The following is an 18637-nucleotide window of genomic DNA, read 5'->3' on the forward strand; positions in this document are numbered from 1 at the left end:
TCCTCTCCTGGCTCTCTCTCTGAAGTTAAGACAACAGTTGTAAAATGTTAGATTAATTGGTTTCTCAGCTTCTTTATCCTGCTTCTAAATGCTAATTAGCTAAAGACCCTAAAAAAGTTGCCTGCTTCAGTTCCTCACAACCAAATGTTACTTTTGGACAAAAGTCCCCCTTTAGTCCACTAACCACCTAACTAATAATACATATATATATAAAGTATCCCATATATATATAATATCTCCTATCTCCCAGGGCTGTTGGAAAGACCAAATGAGATAATTGTAAAGAACATAGCACATAATTGTACAATATTTCAGAGTCTGATTCTTTTTGTACAGCAAAATAACATTTTGGTCATGTATACTTATTGTGTATCTAATTTATATTTTAATATATTTAACATCTACTGGTCATCCTGCCATCTAGGGGAGGGGGTGGGGGGGGTAAGAGGTGAAAAATTGGAACAAGAGGTTTGGCAATTGTTAATGCTGTAAAGTTACCCATGCATATATCCTGTAAATAAAAGGCTATTAAATTAAAAAAAAAAAAAAAAAAGAACATAGCACAGTGCTTGGCATAGTAGATACTGTAAAAATTCTTCTTCTGAATGGCAAGTTATGGTAGGTAAATTTAATGGAAGAGATATAAAATCGGAGTGAGCAGAATTAAGAGAAAAATTTGTTCAATAATGATATTGAAAGACTTAGGAATTATGATCAATACAATGACCAACCACAATTCTAAAGGATTCATAATGAAACAACATCTCTAGACAGAGGTGATGGACTCAGTTCAAAATGAGAGAGTGAAATGTAGGAGATTGAAAATTGGGAACTGAAAATAAAACTGAATTGGGAAAAAAAAAAGAAATCTCTCAATGGTCTGTTATTTTGTTGTTAACTCCACAGAGCACTTTCTCTCTTTCCCTTCTCCCCATCTGATTTTCTAGGGTATTTGTTTTCTGTGCCTACTTGGTTGCTGTATTTTTTGCCTTCTATTTCTGTTGTCAAGAGCTATCTGCAAAAATCAATACTTTCCCAGTAATTTTTATTTTTTAGGGATTCTTTAAATGCCTCTTTAAAAAAAATTGAATGTTCTTTTTCACTGATGATTAAGTTCATATTTGTTTTGGTATGTCATTTTGGGTTACATCTTGAACTCACTTACCCTTTGGAACACATTATTCCATCAACTTCTGTGGTTTTTTTTTTTTTTTTTAATGGGTGCAGAATAGTCTTGTGCAATTTGAATTTCCTTGGCTTTATATTTGAATACTCTTCTTGTCTCTTGCAGAATTTAATGTTTCTTATTGGATTTGTTCAATTTAATCACCATATATCTTGGAGTTTGCAGAATAATGATTTTTCCCTCAGAGATGATATGTAGATTATTTTGATTGGCACTTTGTTTTCTGTGTTTGTAAGTCTTGGTCAGTTTTCTTGTATTATTTCTTGCTATCAGGGGTTTTCACTTGTCATAATCTGAGAGAGCTCACAACACTTAAATTGTCTCTTCATCACTTATCTTTAAGATCCTTCTGTTTTGCTCTTAGAAAGTTCATTTTCAAAACATTATTGCTTTTTGCTTCTCTTAATCTAGATTATCCATCACTTTTGTGTAACTGCACTCTTAATCAATTATTTTCTTTTGTAGTTTTTTGATGGGCTTTGCTACCATGAATTCAAGTTTTCTATTCTATTATTTCTGCTGTGCATGCCATAAATTCTCTTTTTTACTATTCTTATTTTTCTATTGAACTATTCAGGAACATCTTGCTGTGGTTCTGATGAGGTTCAAGAAATTAAGAATGAACGAGTTGTCTATGATGAATTTATGAAGTCAAATTTGTCATTGAGTCAAGGAGAATAAGTTTATTGTGACATTTGGCACAAAGTTCCAAATGAACTCTCAATTAACAAAGGGAAAGGGGGAACCTTTGATAGGAAAAGACTTAAAGCAAGGTATGTTTAACCTTAGAAAGTAATAGGGTTGACATCTATAGCCTGCCCTCCTGATTGTATGAGGTAACTGTGGACATCAAGAAAATTTTATCAATTCAAGGAATTCAATTAGGGCCCACTTTAACAAAAACTCACTTATGGCAACAAAGGCTCATTCATGAACAAGATAATCCTGTTTATGCTAGAGATTCAACAAAGGTTCACTTAAGGACAAAATAATTTTGTCAATATCTCTTCTATGGTCCACCTAGACACTGCTATCAGGGACCTTGTCTTTTTCTGGGATTTTATTCACCCCATCAGTTCCATGCTTTCTTGGGGATCCATAGAATCTTTTGCCATATTAAATGTTTATTTCATTTTTCTTTGTTTTGAAATAATCTTAATCAGAGATAGTTGGAGTCTTTTTGGTTATCTGGAAGCCATATTATCTTCTGTTGTTATCTTCCCTGTTGGCTTATCTGCTTATGCTCAATGTCTTTGAGTTTTCTTCCTCTTGAGATCTTCTTAAATTTCAGTCTTTTTTTTTCCCTTTATGTTATTTATCATTTTCTGATAATCTCTCCCCCCTCCCCCCTTTATGGCTGTCCTTGTGCTTTTCAGAACTACGTTAGATTTTAAAACTTCCTCTCAATAGTCAATAGTCAATAAGGATTTATTAGGCACTGACTATAGGACACAAATATGAAAAAAGAGAGGTAGCTCTGACTGAATTTAAAATCTAATGGGAGAAGAAAACAGAAAAGAAAATTGAGAAATGGAAGGGAACAGGAACCCAATGTAAGGGCATGGCAGAGAAGCCAAACAAGTCCAGAATGAATATATCAGGATAGGAAATGAGATGTCTGAAGAGATCTATTCTGTCCTTTCCCCTTAAATGAAGAAACTTATGATTTTATCCTCCAATCAGAGGGGCAGATGATGTGTATATAACAAGATGATGAAATTTTCTCATAAGTTAATGGAGATATGATGGAGAAACTAATTTCTATTACCTTAGATCTTTCCTTTTGTATTCCATATCACCTTGTGCCTTAATTCTCATAAAACTAATCTTTTTTTTCCCCCCACTGTAATCTCCATTCCCTCTAGGCCCAATCTCCTTTTTATTTACTGCCATTATTTACCCTATAGTAACTATTTAATCCCTGGATCCATCTCTTACTACCATTCATAGTTCCTTCTAGCTCTAGATCTGAATTACTCCAACACTGAATAGTTCCCTCCTCCCCCCATCCCCCATCTTTTTTCTCTGTTTCTAATCATTCAAGGCTCAATAGTCCTTAAGGAAATCACATTACATGTTGAGTGGGTATACTCTACAAGTCCCAATTCCCTCTGACTTTCTATTGTTCTCTCAGCAGCTGCTCTTCTTTCCTAAAATTTCCTAAACTTCCCCCCAAAAACTTCTCAAAGTCAATCAGCAAGTAGATGTAATGGGTGATCTGTATCCCTCACAAGGATGAGCATGGTCCTTTATGACTGGTTGCATAGATGGAACAAGCCTTGTTTTTAAAACTGGAAGGACTGAAACATTCCTCTCTGGCTGGAATTTTCTCCTGAATATTTCTTCCAGTTGTGTCCAGAGAGTAAAGATTCTAGTGAAACCCTAGTACAATAGCCATCCACTGAACTGGTGAGAGGGGAAGGACTTCCTTTTTCTACTCCCTCTCTTTTATCTAGGCTCTGAAAATAGCTGAGTGATGTCTTTGTTTCTGTTTTGTATCTTTTCTTATGTATCATATGTTCTTTAGTATCATTTATTAGTAATTATCCTCATTGGACTTAGTAGTTCAATTCATGGAGGACCTTGGAGCTGGGATTCTAGGTTGGATGGTATGGACTACAGTATCTCAAAAAATCAAATGTCCTTCATAGTTTCCTTTACTGGACACTTGACTTTCTGTGTCCATGTTTGGGTGATAAAGTCATTGTATAATTAGTGGATGGTCTTTTTTTTCCCAGGCAAATACTAATGTGCAGCTTTAATGTGCATTGTAACAGTGTTACAGAAGAGGGAGCTTTTCAGGCAGAATTTGAATTTAGCTTTTCTGACCTGAATAATCGAATTCTGTATCCACAGCACCTTACTGCTTCCAACTATCTTGGAGAAGTCTTTGGAAATCTATTGCTATTAAGACAATTTCTTTGTGAAAAAGGGATGAGAAAGACCAGTCAGATATTATATTATTGAGTGATTGCTTCTCTCTCTCTCTCTTTTTTTTTTTTTTTTTTTTTTTTTTTTGCTGAGGCAATTAGGATTAAGTGACTTGCCCAGGGTGACACAGCTAGGAAGCGTCAAAGTGTCTGAAATTAGATTTGAAGTCAGGTCCTCCTGAATTCAGGGCTGGTGCTCTATCCACTGCGCCATCTAGCTGCCCTATAAATGATACTTCTCTTGGTGACTTAAGGGTATTTGATTTGGATAGGGTTTATGTAATATGAGTGAATTTTGCCTATGCTTTTATTTATTTTTTTTCTTTTTTTTTTATTTAATAGCCTTTTATTTACAGGTTATATGTATGGGTAACTTTACAGCGTTAAAATTGCCAAACCTCTTGTTCCAATTTTTCACCTCTTACCCCTCCACCCCCTCCCCTAGATGGCAGGATGACCAGTAGATGTTAAATATATTAAAATATAAATTAGATACACAATAAGTATACATGACCAAAACGTTATTTTGCTGTGCAAAAAGAATCAGACTCTGAAATATTGTACAATTATGTGCTATGTTCTTTACAATTATCTCATTTGGTCTTTCCAACAGCCCTGGGAGATAGGAGATATTATATATATATATGGGATACTTTATATATATATATATATATATATGGGATACTTTATATATATATAAAGTATCCCATATACTTTATCCCATATATATATATGGGATATATCCCCATATATATATATGGGATATATATAATCCCATATATATATATGTATTATTAGTTAGGTGGTTAGTGGACTAAAGGGGGACTTTTGTCCAAAAGTAACATTTGGTTGTGAGGAACTGAAGCAGGCAACTTTTTTAGGGTTAGTCATTTTCCCTCGTCTTTGAGAACCCTTTTTTGGGTTTCCTTGGCAAAGATATTGGAATGGTTTATCGTTTCTATCTCATTTTACAGATGAGGAAACTGAGGCAAAGTGACTTGGAAAGGGCTAATAAGTGTGTGAGGCCAGATTTGAACTTAGAAAGATTTGTTTTCCTGACTAGACCTCGACCTCTATCCACTGCACCAACTAGCTTCAATTCAAATAATAGTAATAATGGCTAATCTGAATACCACTTAAGGATGCTTTGCTTTTTCTCGTTTAGGCTGTATTCCGGTGAAGGAAGGCACTCCTGGACTCGTTTTTACAAATCAGGCAACTGAGGCTTAACTGAGAGGTTAAATGACTGGCGGATGGTCAAAGATAGTTAAGTATGAGGGACGTGATCCAAACTCAGCTTTTCCGGCCTTTACACCGGGCTGTCTACTTCTACTTCTCCAGCGTATCAATCAATCAGAGCCTTTTAGAGAGGGTGGGACGAGAGGGCCCTTTTTTTCATGAACAACTTCCCTAAACTGCAACAGCACCTGCGCTATGGCCCTTCCACGAAGCAGCCCCTCCCACCCTCAACTCCTCGACTCATTCAAGGTAGAGGAACCTCACGTGACGCTGCTGCGCAGGCGCAAACACCAGAGGCCACTGGCGGCGATGGGGGACGTTACGGGCCTTACGGCGGGCGGGGAGGATGCCTACCGGGTCAGTTAGGAGGCCAGGAGGCTCCCATCTTTCCCTTTCTTTTCCAGAGCCTAGCAGCTGTTTGTTATTCCGTGTCCTAGGAGACGGCCAGAGAGCCCAGCTCTCGCGGCCCTCCATCCGCCTTCCCGGCGTGTGTATGGGGGTAGGGGGTGGGGGCGGGGCGGAGGTTCTCGGGATTCCCCGAAGGTGCTGGAGGGGACCTTCGGGCGGCCGGGCTGGACACCTCGTTAGTTTTGGGTTACCTCAGTAAAACTGCCTTCCTAGTTTGAGGGGAGGGGAAGAGGCTGGGCTAACAACCATCTTTCCTTTTTTTTTTTTTTTTTTTTTTTAAATTTTTTTTTTTTTTTTTTTTTTAATAATTGACAGACACCCATCTTTTCAGTCTTTAAAATGGGAGGGTGGGGTAAGGACTATTCTGGGCAGCTCGCATATTTTTATGCTTTTTGAACCCCCTTTTCATCCTCCCTGTGGTTTTCAGGCATAACACAAATAAGGGAATTAGTGTTCTTCGACGCAACCTCGTTTATAACATCACTTGCATGATGTACGCTGGTGGGAGCGGGAATCCAACTTGATGCATTTCTGTAAATAATGGTTTAGGAGACTCAGTGGATGAGAGGCCAACTGTGGGTCTTGTACGGGCACATTCGTGCGACTTTTGTATCGGAGAACACTTAGAGACTCCCTCCATGCCATACCCCATGAGTATGAGGTGGTGTCACTTTTTATCATGGGGTGATATTAAAGGAATGATTGTTAACATTTAGAAAAGGAAGCGTTTACAGAGAGGGTTTATTAAGACCGGGCTATTCTTTTTTTGTCAGGGTTACTGAACTGGAACGTGAGAATTCTATAAAGTTCATTTACATAGGGTAAATTTATTTATTTTTTATATAAAAATATTATAAAAAATAAAATTTATTTATTTATTTATTTTAGCAAAGCTAATCAAGTATTTCATACTATTTATGTGGCGGAACTGGTGAAATGCAAAGTAGCTGATAGTATAATTAGATGAATTCAAAATTTGGGGGATGGGCTGAACTCATTTGTAAGGAGTCCTTTAGTGGTGTATTTTAGGGATCTGTCTTTAGCCCTGTGCTATTATTTTTTAATCAGTGACTAGGATAATAATATAACATTCTTGTCAAATTTACAGATGGTATAAAGCTGGGAAGAAGAATAGTATCCAAAAAAAAGGTCTTGACAGGTTAGAGTAATAGAGTAGAAATAAAATAAAATTCAATAGGATGGGTATGGGAAACCAACTTCAACAAATACAAGATGGAAGAGGCATAGTTTTCAGTATCTAAACCTGGATAAAAGGTCTGGACTTTTAAGTCTGATAGGAGTTAGCAATAGTATGTGGCAGCCCTTAAAGCTAAAAAAAATAGCTTGTGCTACTTAAATAGAAACGTAGGACTAAAAAGTTGATAAATCCCACTAGGTAGCAAAGTGAATAGAGTGCTGGGCTTGTAGCTAAGAAGATTCATTTTCCTCAGTTCAAATCTGGCCTCAGACACTAACTTGTCAGTGTGACACTGGGCACATTATTTAACACTCATCTATAAATTCAATTGGAGAAGGAAATGGTAAAACTCTCTACTATCTTTGCCAAGAAAATCCCAAACGGGGTCACCAAGAGTTGGGCAGAAATGAACAGTAATAACAATCCCACTGTATTCTGCCTTGGGGAGATTTATCTGGAGCTTTATGTTCACTTTTGAGTACTGAAATTTAAGAGGCTCTTGATAGTGTTACTATCAGTGTACTCAGAAGAAGGCAATGTAATACTAAAGAGTTTTGAGTCCATGTCATATGACAAGCTGTTGAAAGAATTTGGGATATTTAAAGAAGAGGATTCAAGGAAGACATGATAATGCAAGTATTTGAAAGGTTGTTAGGAAGGGTTAGATTTTTTTTCAGTTTGGTCCTAGAGGGCAGAGCTTGGGAGGGCAGAGTCTCTAGGCTGGTAGAAGTTGCAAAGAGGCAAATTAAGTTTTTAATTTTTTTTATTAAAGCTTTTTATTTTCAAAACATACTCAGTTATAATTTTTCTACATCCACCCTTGCAAAACATTGTGTTCTTAATTTCCCCCCTTTCTCTAACCCTTAGATGGCAAGTAATCCAATATATGTTAAACATGTTAAAAATATATGTTAAATCCTATACACACATATTTATACTATTATCTTGCTGCACAACAAAAATCGGATCAAAAGGGGAAAAAATGAGAGAGAAAGCAAAATGCAATCAAACAACAATAAAAAATGAAAATGCTATGTTGTGATCCACATTCAGTCCCCATAGTCCTCTCTCTGGGTGTAGATGGCTCTTTTCCTTACAACATCATTGGAACTGGTATCAATCATCTCATTATTGAAAAAAGCCACAAGGGATTGTTTTTTAAAAGTGTGATAAGATGGTAGAATTTACTTCTAAAAGGTCTTCAAACAAAATGTATGACCTTTTGTCATACGTGTTTATAATATGAACTTTTTTCAGGTATTGTTGGACCATATGGTCAATGACTTCTTGATTCCCTTCATATTGTGTCAATGTAATTCTTTGTGTCACCCACTCTATTCACTAGTACTTGATGCTCAGTGCCACAAACTGCTTTCTGGACAAAATGGTACATAGATAATAGGGAATATGTGAAGTCTACTAAAGTTCACTGTGTTGTGGGTGAGCCATAAATATTGCATAATATATGATGATATATTACATCAATTATATATATATCTGGTGAGATTCATTGGGACTTTTTTTTTTTTTAATTGGGAAGATAACATGCTGAGGAGGATGTAGCAATGACACTGGGACCAGCTGACCTTGGGTGTGATATAGTTGGAGATGATGTTTCTTTCCCTTAGGCTATCCTGCTTCAATTTACTCTGTACGACCAGGATGCTAAAGCCACAAATATTGCTGGCTGGCAGATAACAGCTTGTTGGTCTGTGATAACAGGATTTCTGAAACTAACAAAAAACAATAATGAGGGGCTAAAAGTTAATACAGGCCCAGAACAAAATTGGGTGTCTGGCACATAACCCAGGGATGTTTCAGGCTTAAAAATATCTTTGGAAGGAAGGTCCCTCCTTCCTACCCCCACCTCTGCCCAGAGAACTATGGGTCCTGAATTTGCTCACAAAGTCAGAATCAGACCACTTCTCAACTCTACCTCTAAACCATAAAATTAGCATATCAAGGACATGAAGCACCTGATCTCCCTAATTTCTTTCTTTTTCTTTTTTTCTTTTTTTTTTTTTTTTTTACTTCTAAAACTGAGTAGCTCAGAGTAATGTTTTATTTTATTTTTTTAAATAGCTTTTTATTTACAAATTATATGCATGGGTAATTTTACAGCATTAACAATTGCCAAACCTTTTGTTCCAATCCCCTTCTTTCCCCCACCCCCTCCCCTAGATGGCAGGATGACCAATACATGTTAAATATATTAAAGTATAAATTAAATACAAAATAAGTATACATGTCCAAACCGTTATTTTTCTGTACAAAAAGAATTGGACTTTGAAATAGTGTACAATTAGCCTGTGAAGGAAATTAAAATGCAGGCAGGCAAAAATATAGGGATTGGGAATTCTATGTAATGGTTCTTAGTCATCTCCCAGAGTTCTTTTGCTGGGAGTAGCTAGTTCAGTTCATTACTGCTCCATTGATCTCCCTAATTTTTCTTTATAAATTTACCTTCCTGCTTCTTGGTTCTTTGCTAACTTCTTTTAGAACTTAGCCTACTTTAATTGGCATTGCAATTATGATAAACTTTGCCCTTTGACTTGGAGATTGGTCTGAGCCTACACATTCTTTTGAGATACCTCTTGTCACCAATCTGGAACTCCACAAATGTTGGAGTTCCCCTTGAGCCCCAACAATAAGAAATGGATCAATTAAATCAATTGTTACATTACCTAGTTATAATGTTCTGGTTAACTTTCTGGAAGTCTTGGGCCCAGCCTTTGTTTTAGCAGAGTAATCACCATGAGAATAGTCAGGGATAAAGTCTAAAAGTCTTTATTGTCTTCTTCACAGTCTGTCTCCTTCATTTGGGGCTCTGCAAGCTTTCTAGAGGTCCTCCAGAATGGGTCTTGGTTTCAGTGGAGGAAACAGGAAAGCCACCACAAGGCTGATGAAGTTGAAATGTCTCTCTTCCAGTCCTTGTTGGCTCTCATATACTCTATTATACATCATTATAGGTGTCAGTCGTGTAGAATAGGTATCAGCTTGTAGAACTATATGCTAAGTACTAAGTACATGTAAACTAGAGAATCATTATTTTAATTCCACTGAGTTAATACCTTGTTGTAAGATTAAATCAATCATACTGAACTAGAGAACTATTAATCACCATGCTAAACTAGATAAACCTTGTTTTATCAATTCCACTGAGTTAATGCTTTGTTTCAAGTATACCTCTCCAGAGTAACACATCATCTCCAACTACATCAGTCTTAAGGCCTGACTGCCCCAGGGCCATTATTACATCCTCCTTAAGAGCTGTACCACATCAAACTTTACTACCTCTTCAGTGCCATCAGACTTGTTCTTGTTCTTCCATTCTCTAGACATACATTGAAGATACTGCAGGTTTGGTTCCATACCACCACAGTAAAACAGATATTGCAATAATGTGAGTCATGAATATTTTGGCTTCCCAGTGAATATAAATGCTATGTTTATAGCACAATTTATTAACTGTGTTATATTTAAATAAACAATGTATATGCTTTAATTATGAATATTTTATTGCTAAAAACTTTTAATCATCTCTGAGCAACTATGGCAACAAGTCATAATCTTTTTTGCTGGTGGAGGGTCTTCTATCCAATTTAGGGTTGTCTGACTAATCAGGGTGGTGGTTGCTGAAGGTTAGGGTAGCTGTAGCAGTTTCTTAAAATAAGACAATGAAGTTTGCCACTTAATTGACTGTTCCTTTCATGAAAAATATCTCTGTAGCATGCGATTATTGTTTGATAACGTTTTACCTACAGCAGAACTTTTTTTCAGAATTGGAATCAGTATCCTCAAATTATCTCCAAAATTTTCACCCATTCCCAAATTATTGGATTCACAGTTTATTTATAGCTTTCTGCTATTACAAATAGTGCTGCTCTGAATATTTTAATAGATATAGGTCTTCTTAAATATTTATAAGTTTTTAGGGTATAAAACCTAATAGTAAAATCTCTGAGGCATAAAGGGCCTGAACATTTTTTACTGCTTTTCAAAAGTACGTTTATACCTCCACCAGCATTTTTTCCACAGCTCTGCTGACATTGAATTTTAAAATCTTTTTTTGTCAGTCTGATAGTTCTCAGTGAAATATCTCAGTTGTTACAATATGTATTTCTTTCATTATTAGTGATTTTTAACACCTTCAAATGTTTATTTAAAACTTGTTTTTTTCTCCCAATAACTTGCTCATCATTTTAAATATTATACCAAAAAACTGTATAGTTTTTATGCTCATTTTATCATCATGTATGAGTTTCTTAAAATCATATATCCAGAAAAATGCAAAGAGGAATATGCACAGTAATAAGAAATATGAGAAACATTTCACTTCTTAGAAAAAAAATTATCGAACTATATTTGGACCATGGATAATCTTTTTATTTACAAGATATATGTATGGGTAATTTTTCAGCATTGACCCTTGCAAAATGTTCTGTTATGGATAATCTTTATAGAGAAAAATGTACATTCTTTTTTATATTTTTCCATTTTATTTGGTTTGCTCATAGGGAGAATACATTGTTGAGATTTCAGTGGTCACTTTTAACTGCATCCACATAGGCCACATATTATAGGGCTGACTATTATTCTTGACTTTTTTTTAAAACTTATACCAAAATACGTATGGTAGAATAAGATACAAGGAGTATAATTTTAGAAATCTTATCCCTTAGGACTAGAAGAAAAAATATATTTTGGAAAATCTGAATGAGTATTTTTCGCATTCAAAAACTGTTAAAGGAAACCACACAATTATAATAAATGATACACATTTTTTGTTCTAAGTAAGTATCAAGTTTGATTCAGATAGCAGCATGCACTGCAGGGAGTAGGGGAAGTGGGAGTTGGGGAGCAGGGCCTAGCAGCCCAGTCTAATTAGAAAGTTTATACTCCTTGAAAAAATTAATAGTCCAGTTAAGTGAGCAGAACCAAGAGAATATTGTACACAGTAATGGCAAGATTATGTGATGATCAACTGTGATGGAGTTGGTTCTCTTCAACAATGAAGTGATTCAAGGCAATTCCAAATAGTCTTGTGATGGAGAGAGCCACCCATATCCAGCTATCCATATGGATATCCATCCATAATCCAGAAGCTTGAATGTGGATCAAAGCATGGTATTTTCACCTGTTGTTATTGTTGATAATAATGATGTATGTTTGCTTGTTTTTCACCTTTTGATCTGGTATTTTTTGTTGTTGTTGTTGTTCAGCGTCATGAAATATGGTTAGAAGAATTACACACATATAACTTATATCAGATTGTTTGCTGTTCTGGGAAGGAAAGGGGGGAGGAGAAAGGAAAAATCTGGAATACAAAGTTTTGCGAATGTGGATATTAAAAGCTATCTTTGCATGTGTCTGGAAAAATAAAATACCATTAAAAAGATCACCAAATGATATTGAAATAAATATTAAGCTTTTTCTTTTTCTGTATTTGGAAAATAGGTGAAAAACAAGTTACTCAAGTCTAAGTTTTATCCCTGTTTGCCTCAGTTTTATCATATGTAAAATGAGCTGGAGAAGAAAATGGCAAACCATTCCATTACTTTTGCCAAGAAAATCCCATATAGGATCATGAAAAGTCAGACATGACTGAAAACAACAGAATGATAACAGTGTTTAAGTGGGAAAAATACTTGCAAAATGGCTTAAATACTTTAAAAATATATTTATAATTAATTTATTTCATGTGCAATTTGACTAATCTAATTTAACTTACAGTTATGTAATTTGTGATGATGAAAAAAGTCATCAATGTATGGTCTGTAAAATAATATTAAATTATTTAAGAATACACACAAATAGTATTTCTTATGATCTCTTGTATAAGCCTTCATTATTGTCATTTTTTAATACATTATTTCTGTATTCAGCACAAGAAAATGTCTGAATTGTAAACAGTGCTTGTAATGTAGACTTAGCGGCTAAATGATATTAATGAAGGCAAGTGCTATTATTTCTGTGTGTGTGCTGGAATATATACCCATTTACTAAATTTCTTAGCTAATTCACAACTATTTCTGTTAACTTTGCTTGTTACTATCATTTTTCCTGAATTGACCAAATACATTGTCCTTTGTTAGTATCTTTTAATCTTTTCTAAAAGAATAAGGGCTGTAATCATTTGGATTTACTTGAAGGAATTTAGAGAAAAATTGTTCATAGTTAGCAAGATAAGTAGGATGGTTCCAAGAGAGAAAGATGTCTGAGGTCAAGAAATGCTAACTGAAATTTCAGTACACTCAGAGGTAGAAACACTTAACAATGTGTGGCATTTAAGTGAAATTGCTGCATAGCTCCCTTGTTTACCGTGTCATCTGGGACTCCTCATTTTCTTTCACCCCATGCATCAAAATCAGTTGCACAGTTTCTGCCTCCCCAATGTCTCTCAGTTCTAACTGCTTCTAACTCAAGAGTTACCACTTTATTTCAGCTTCTCATCACTTTTTACCTAGTTATCATAATGATCACTAATTTTTTTCCAAGTTTCTCACAACTCCAGTATATATGGATACAACTCACAACTCCACATGGCTTTTCTTTTTCTTTTTCTTTTACTGAGGCAATTGGGGCTAAGTAACTTGCCCAGGGTCACACAGGGTGGCTTTTCTTTAAGCATGAATTTGTTCATGTAACTCTCCCTTTCAATCAACTCCAGTGGTTGCTTTCTTACCTGTAGGATAAAAATAAACCTTAAAAAAAAAAAAAGCTTTTGTAACCTGAATCAACTCAGCCCCAGAAGATCTTTCTATCTTCGTTGTTCTTTGATTCATGTATTATCCATGTGGAACTCATCATTGAACTCCTGAGAACTGATGAGGTCATTAAGTGGTACAGTATAGAAAGACAAGACAAGATGACCAGGAATTACCCTTGTTGGGGTAGTGAGTGAGTTCGATCTAGAGGACAGTTAAGTAATGCTACCTGAGAAGTAGTCAGACAGTTAGGAGAAGGTATCATCAAAAGAGGGTGTTTGAGAGTCAAAAGAGAAATTAAGAAAGATGAAGACAGAAAAAGACTTTACAATTTGGGGAATATATCTTTGGAGAGAAGTTTGTTGATTGATGAGATAAGAGGCCAGAATGTAGTATTTAGAAAAGAGAAAATACAAATATTTATTAGAGATATTTTTCTCATAAAAAGGAGAAGAATTATAAGACCATGTCTAGTGGGAATGAAGGGATCAAATAAGGGTTTTTTTTTTGTTTTTTGTTTTTAAAGATAAGGATACTTGTAGGAGTATTTGTAAAGATTGGGTGAGTTGATACAGATTGAAGATTTAGAAGAGAAAGAAAGCCAATTACCTGTATAAAAAAAATTGCCATTTCAAAAATGAAAATAAATTCACAGCTAATGAAGAAATAAAATCAATTTTTATGACTATTTTTGCTCAACTATGTGCTAATAGATCTGACAATCTAAATGCTTGGAAAATATAAATCATTAAGAATAATAGAACAAGAAATTGAACAAGCCATAAATAAACTCCCAGAGGAAAAACTAAACCAAAATAAAAATGATGGATTTGTGGCAAATTCTGCCAAACATTAAAAGAAAAATTCAAATACTACATGAACTTTTTGGAAAAAAATTGATAAAGAGGGGCCCTATCAAACTCTTTGTGTCTTTGATGACACAAATATGTTTTTGATACCTAAACTAGGGAGTGTCAAAATAGAAAGTTACAAATTTTCCTAATTAATTTTGATGCAAAAAATTTTAATTGACAAGGAAATCACAGCAATATGTCACAAAGACCATATACTATAACCAGGATGAGTTTATATTAGGACCAGAATAGGATCTATATTAGCATATAAGGGACAGCTAGATGGTACAGTGGCTAGAGCACCAGCTTTAAAGTTAGGAGGACCTGAGTTTAAAAGTGGCCTCACATACTTAATACTTAACCAGCTGTGTGACCCTGGACAAGTCACTTAGCCCCAATTGCCTTGCTAAAAAAAAAAAAACCAAAACAACAAAACCAAACCTGAATGAATGAAGGATCTATATTAGAATTATATAAAAAATGAAAGACAAACTACAAATTAGATACACATTATACAGAAACAAATGAGCTCTGTGTTTGATAAACCCAAAGATTCCATCTAATAGATCAACTATTAACTATTGGGGAAAAAAAATTAAATCTCTTGGGAAAAGTGGAAAATAATCCAAAATATGCTAGGTATAGTTAAACACTTAATTTTTACCAAGATATGCTCCAAATATATACATGATTTAGATATAAAGGGGAACATTATAACCTAATTAAAGGAATGTGGAAGAGATTACCTATCAGATCTATGGATAGAAAAAGAATTCTTGACTGAATAAGAAGTAGATTTATGGAAAGTAAAATGGACGATTTTAATTATCTAAAATTAAAATATTTTTGCATAAATAAAATCAGTTAAAATTAGAGTAGAAATAGGAAATGGGTGGAATCTGTGGCAAGTTTCTCAGAGAAAGGTCTTATTTCTAAGATATATAGGGAATTGATTCACCTTTAAAAGAATTAAGAAACATTCTCCAATTGATAAACGATCAAAGGATAGAGGAAGAAAGAGGAAGAAATCCGAGGTATCAATAGCCACATGAAAAATACTTTAAATTACTAATAATTAGAGAAATAGTTGAATAGTGGATGGAGTCCTGGGCCTAGATTCAGGATCACTCCTCTTCATGAATTCAAATCTGGCCTCATATGCTAGCTGTGTGACTTTGGGCAAGTTATTTTAATTCTGTTTATTTTACTTTGCTCATCTGTAAAATGAGTTAGAAAAGGAAATGGCAAACTATTTTAGAAGAAAACCTTAAATGGAGTCATGAAGTCAGACATAGCTGAAATGACATGGTGTATATTGAGGGAGGGATATGACTTGACAAAAAGGGCCACTTCAGTGGAAATCAGAGTGAAGGAAAAGATAATGGAGAAAGGTGTTTTGAGTGATTTGAGATGAGGAAAAGGGTTGCAGGGAATGCTCTTAGGCCCAGCTTTTTTTCTGTGAAGCATAAGGTGAAATCTATGGAAAGAATTGTTGTGGGAGCCTTATATATAAAAATAAAAGATCTGAAAAGCATCTGTAAAATGAGATAGTGAATAGATCAGAGAAAAGTAGAAGGATTTCCTCACTATAGTGAGGGCTCAGTAGAAATTAGGTAACAAATTTGTAGTGGATTGAATCAATACAATCTTTTTATTTTCTCTAACAGTGTTCAGCAATACAATAATAGTAACAAAGGAGCAACACAAGGTAGGTAGGATATCATCAGTAATAAAGCAAGAGGACCAGAAATTTACAAATAAAGGATAGTGTAAAGTTAATTTGGTTCATCATGGGTTGAGATAGGGAAGGGAGAAAAGTATATAATTTCGTGCGGTGATGGCCTGGAAAAAGAACTGAGAGGAGTTGAGAATATAGGATCACAATCATAGGTATTGTAAAAAACAGGAAAAGATGCAATAATAAAAGATTATAATTAGATAGAGGAATTTTAGAATTCATACACAGAAAAGTAGAGATCGAGATCAATACTGTTCCTTACGTGGAGCTGAGATGGAATGGAGTAGTTAGGTCATAGTATTTAATTACATTTAGGAACTAAATGTAGTTGAAGGGTCATCAGTACGTGTGCTGAAATTCTCTGGTATTAAAATAGATCTCATGAAGAGAAAGACTATAAACTAGTCATTGTATTCATTGAGAGAAGAATGTCCTAGGAGTAAATAGATAATAGATGCAATGATTAGGATTGGGTTAAGAATTAAGATAGCAAAGACCTCAAAAACAACAACAACAACAACAACAAAAAAACCAGGTTTCTGGGGGAGGGTGGTGGAAGGAAAATTCTGAAAGTAACAATGAAGAATAGGGAGTATTCTGACTCCTCCACTATGCCATTGAGGCAACTAGTTAATTAGTCATCTGTGACCACATACTGAGTCATACATACCCAGAAATAGAAAGGGATTATTTTCAACTAGATGGCACAGTGAATAGGGTGCTGCGTCTAGAGAAAGAAAGACTCATCTTGATTTCAGATTTGGCCTCAGACACTTAATAGCTATGTGTCTGTAAGCAAGTAAGGAAACTTCTTTGCTTTAATTGCTTTATCTATAAAATGAGCTGGAGAAGGAAATGACAAACTGTTTAAGTATCTTTGCCAAGAAAATTCCAAAAGGGATCATGAGTTGGAAATGATTAAAAACTACTGAACAACAGCAACAATGAAAGAAAAATGCTAATTAAAATAACTCAGGTACCATATGGTACCTGACCATAGCCAGACTGGCTAAATTGACCAAAAAAGAAAAATGAAAAAATGCTGTTCCACAAGCAAGACACTCCATTTCTTTCTTTAACAATTTCTTACACTTCTATCTCTCAACTCTGGTCATTTTCTTTATCTGTTTCCCATTCCTGGAATGTTCTCCCTTTTCTGTTCTATTGATCTCTCTGGCTTCCTTTGAATGTCAAATACAATCCCATCTTTTACTTTAGGCCTTGCCCAACATTTATTCTGTTAATCATTTTCCATTTATTTTGTATGTAGTTTACTTTGTATAAATTTGTTTGCATGTTGTCTCCCCTGTTAGATTGTAGATTCTTTGAGGACATGGATTATCTTTTTATACACCCAGTGCTTAGTGTTTGTCACATAGTAGGCACTTAAATGTTTACTGATTGAATAGCTCAACAAATTATAGCATATAAATGTTATAGAATACTACTATTTTGTGAGAAATAATGAAGGGGATTTCAGAAAAGCCTGAGATGATTTGTATGAACAGATGCAAAGGGAAGTAAGAACAATTTATATAATACCAAAAATATTGGAAAGACAAACAACTTGGAAAGATTTAGGTACTCTCATCAACACAAAGATCCAATTATATTTTCACAGGATTCATATGAAGCATGCTATCCACATTTGTATTTTTCTTCCCTTCCTCCCTCCCTCCCTCCCTCCCCCCTTCCCTACCCTTTTCCCTCTCTTTTCCCCTTCCTTTCTTTCTTCTTTCCTTCTTCCCACCTTCCCTTCTTCTCTCTTTCTTTCTCTTCCTCCTCTCCTTCCCTCCTTTTCTCCATACGTCCCTCCTTTTCTTCTTCTATCTTCTCCTTTTCCCTCCTTTCCTCCTTTTTCTTTCTCCCTCCTTCCTTTTCTACCTCCCTTTATCTCTCCATTCCTTTCCTACCTTCTGGCTTTCCTTCTGTCCCTCTCTTCACTTCCTTCCTTCCTTCCTTCCTTCCTTCCTTCCTTCCTTCCTTGTTTTTGCAATTCATTTTCTCCATTCATGATCTCCCCCCCCCCCCATTTAGGGAGAAAAATATTAAATATAAGAAGACTGTAACCTTTATGCCCAATTCATGCTGTTATTTTTATTAGCATTTTAAATATTTTTCCTGTTTATATTATTATATTTAATAATATATTATGTCTTTCCTATATTAAACTGTTTTTTCTTCTAAATTATTTCTAATTTATGATATACTCTTATTTATCATTTCATCTCTTGTAGAAATTTTAATAGAACTTGTGACTAAATTGTAAATTTATCTGAGGCTCTTCTTGGTAATTTCTGTGTTACTTTCTTCCTATTGACATGTCTTGGATGTCACTGGATCTATAAAATATCTTTGTCATAGGCATCTTATATTT

At 34.9% G+C, this 18637-nt stretch overlaps 2 protein-coding genes across 4 annotated transcripts in view; one reads left to right on the forward strand and one right to left on the reverse strand.

The window, feature by feature from the left end:
• The window catches only part of RRP1B (ribosomal RNA processing 1B), a 78191-nt gene extending 72358 nt beyond the window's left edge, over nucleotides 1-5833 (reverse strand). Inside the window, exon 1 of the mRNA XM_031959214.1 lies at nucleotides 5710-5833. Coding sequence (XP_031815074.1) covers nucleotides 5710-5829 — 120 coding nt within the window. The 5' untranslated portion in view covers nucleotides 5830-5833. The remainder of the gene's footprint in view (nucleotides 1-5709) is intronic.
• HSF2BP (heat shock transcription factor 2 binding protein) overlaps nucleotides 5640-18637 on the forward strand; it is a 97144-nt gene continuing 84146 nt past the window's right edge. For all 3 annotated transcript variants that reach the window (XR_004232919.1, XM_031959216.1, XM_031959217.1), the window contains exon 1: nucleotides 5640-5712. Coding sequence is in view for 2 of the 3 variants with exons in the window: in XM_031959216.1 (XP_031815076.1) it covers nucleotides 5665-5712 (48 nt within the window). In the remaining variant the exon portion in view is untranslated. The remainder of the gene's footprint in view (nucleotides 5713-18637) is intronic.

This window comes from Sarcophilus harrisii, chromosome 3 (assembly GCF_902635505.1).
Source record: "Sarcophilus harrisii chromosome 3, mSarHar1.11, whole genome shotgun sequence".
Taxonomy (NCBI): domain Eukaryota; kingdom Metazoa; phylum Chordata; class Mammalia; order Dasyuromorphia; family Dasyuridae; genus Sarcophilus; species Sarcophilus harrisii.